We start from the raw sequence: 2500 nt of genomic DNA on the forward strand, positions 1-2500 counted from the left end.
CAAATTCACTTGTTTATCCTGTGTCCCGTGTGAGTTCTCTCTCCTGATTGGATAACATTGGTGTCCTGACCTGAAAAACTATTTTCTGTTTACTAAAGAGTTGGAGAGACATGGAGACTCCTGTTACTGAACAAACACTCTATAGCAATGAGTACTGTCAGTATATATACTGTAGCTATAATATTTAACACTTATTTTTAACAAAACAAAACAAAAACATATCACTTACCCTACCTTTAAGTACAGTTTAGAGATATTCGTTTTTTTTACTACTTGAGTATTTCCAATTTTCAACACTTACATCTCAGAGGCAAATAATTGTACCTTTACTCCACTACAATTATTTCTAAACGTGGTTACAAGTGCCAGAAATATGGATAGATTATTAACAGATTGTTGTTTATTAAATGATCAATTATCGATTCTTTATTTTGAATAGTTTAAATCTAAAAAGTTAGAATAAAATGTTTTCCCAAGTTTTTTGTCATTATTCCAATTGATCCCTCCCCACACACATGTTTGTGTTGTCTCTGCTGTTTTGTGGTACTGCCAGTAAGGAGCCCCCAACGGGAGGACGTAGAACCTCCGTCCTGCTCCTCCTGTCCAACACTCCCTACTGAAAGGCCCCCCAGCCCGTAGGAATACGCGCAGTGACACCCTCCCCTAAACACGGGCCAATTGTGTTTTGGTGTCGGTGGATTCAAACCCACAACCTCTGCGGTGATTAGACCCCGACGCGATAGTGGAAGGGTCTAATCACCTTGAAGGGGTTTATTTCTCAATAATGACCCGCTCCCCATTGATTATCCCGCTTATTACACGGCTACTTGATAAAGAAATTAATACATTGACCCAAAAGTAACAAAACAAAGGATTTCATTGCTTAATGTATTCCATTAATTTATGCCAGGTGCGTCCAGTGCAACGTGTTTGCCTCCCCGGAAAACAACTGGAAGGGTTGATGAAATAGAATCAATATTCGGTTACTGTATTGTCTATTTCTCACTTCAAATGTTTTCAAAAACATTCTTGAGAGCAACGTTTAGCTGTAAATGACATTGTGTGTTTGTTTACAGCTGCCATGTTGGATACGGCACAAAATCAAGCATTAAACCAAGCCGTGTAATAACTGTTGTTAAACGTCTCTCTCTCTCTCTCTCTCTCTCTCTCTCTCTCTCTCTCTCTCTCTCTCTCTCTCTCTCTCTCTCTCTCTCTCTCTCTCTCTCTCTTTCTCACCTGATAGATTATGGAGAATGGTGCTTTAATTGAATTTATTTTTCCATTTTCAGAATATCTTTATAAAGCGTGGGATAGGAGGAGAAGGGTGATTTATAATAGATGAATTTTCATTCACTTTTATGTATTCTATGTGCAGGTATATAGAATGTATGTTGCTGGTTGGATATACACTGGAATGTTTGTTATTTTGTTTTTTGTTTTAAAATTGATGTGTCTGATAATCCAATGTGGGATGGCATTAAAATATTGTACTTTTACTCCGCTACAATAATTTCATATATAAATCATGATATTATGAAACATAAATTAACCACTTCAGCCCTATTTTATACATATAGGCTATTTGAAAATAGCAGATCTACAAGCTCACAACGCGTCGAGATGCCAACACTTTTACTCCAGTAAATTTTGAATTCTGGACATTTACTTGTAACAGAGTATTTCTATATTGCAGTATTGGTACTTTTACTTAAGTAGAGAATTTGAGTACTTGTTCCACCACTGTTCATTCATTCATCTCTCTCTCTCTCTCTCTCTCTCTCTCTCTCTCTCTCTCTCTCTCTCCCTCTCCCTCTGTGTGTCAGCAGGTGTAGCAGTGTGAATGTGCGTCCCCTGTGGGGTGTGATGTGCGATGGCTCCGGTGCTGGCCTCTGCGTGGTGGGGCCCCGAGGCGGGCGTGGCTGGCTCGGGGGCCGGCGCCGTGGCCCCCGGGGGCCTGGCGTGGTGGCTGGGCGGCGGCGGAGGCGGCGCCGGGGGCCACGTGGCCCTGGTGGGCGTGCTGAGCGCCACCGCTGCCCTGCTGCTGCTCTCGCTGCTGCTGCTGCTGCTGTGCGCCAGCTGCCAAGGGTGAGTGTCTTGTGTCGAACTCACAGTGGTGGGAAAGGTACTCACATTTTTTACTTAAAGGACAACTTTAGTTTTTTACAACAAAGGTTTATATTTTAGCTTGTAATTAAAGTAAATAAAAGATGAGTGTTAATTTTTTTTCATTTACTGCTTTCTATAGTTTTAGCAATTTTTGCGATATTTTTTACAGTGGGCGGGGGCATTCTTTCCGGTGGCTAAATATGCCTTTTTTACACAATAAAAAAGGTCCTGTGGTCTTTGATGGCCAGATCTGAGTTATTGGGGGATAGAAGAGCTACTGTAAATAATAATGAAGAAAATGAAGGGTTATTGTGTAAAAAAATATATACATATTTAGCCACCGGACAGAATGCCCCCGCCCACTGTAAAAAAAGATCACGAAAATTGCTAAAAC

At 40.9% G+C, this 2500-nt stretch overlaps 1 protein-coding gene across 4 annotated transcripts in view; it reads left to right on the top strand.

Annotated features, from left to right (window-relative positions):
* pag1 (phosphoprotein membrane anchor with glycosphingolipid microdomains 1) overlaps positions 1–2500 on the top strand; it is a 136447-nt gene that overhangs the window by 110428 nt on the left and 23519 nt on the right. For all 4 annotated transcript variants that reach the window (XM_084081351.1, XM_084081350.1, XM_084081352.1 and 1 more), the window contains one exon: positions 1827–2085. In XM_084081351.1, the coding sequence (XP_083937477.1) occupies positions 1871–2085 (215 nt within the window). In that variant the 5' untranslated portion in view covers positions 1827–1870. The remainder of the gene's footprint in view (positions 1–1826; positions 2086–2500) is intronic.

The sequence above is a fragment of the Gymnoscopelus microlampas genome (assembly GCF_963454915.1).
Source record: "Gymnoscopelus microlampas genome assembly, chromosome: 15".
Classification (NCBI taxonomy): Eukaryota; Metazoa; Chordata; class Actinopteri; order Myctophiformes; family Myctophidae; genus Gymnoscopelus; species Gymnoscopelus microlampas.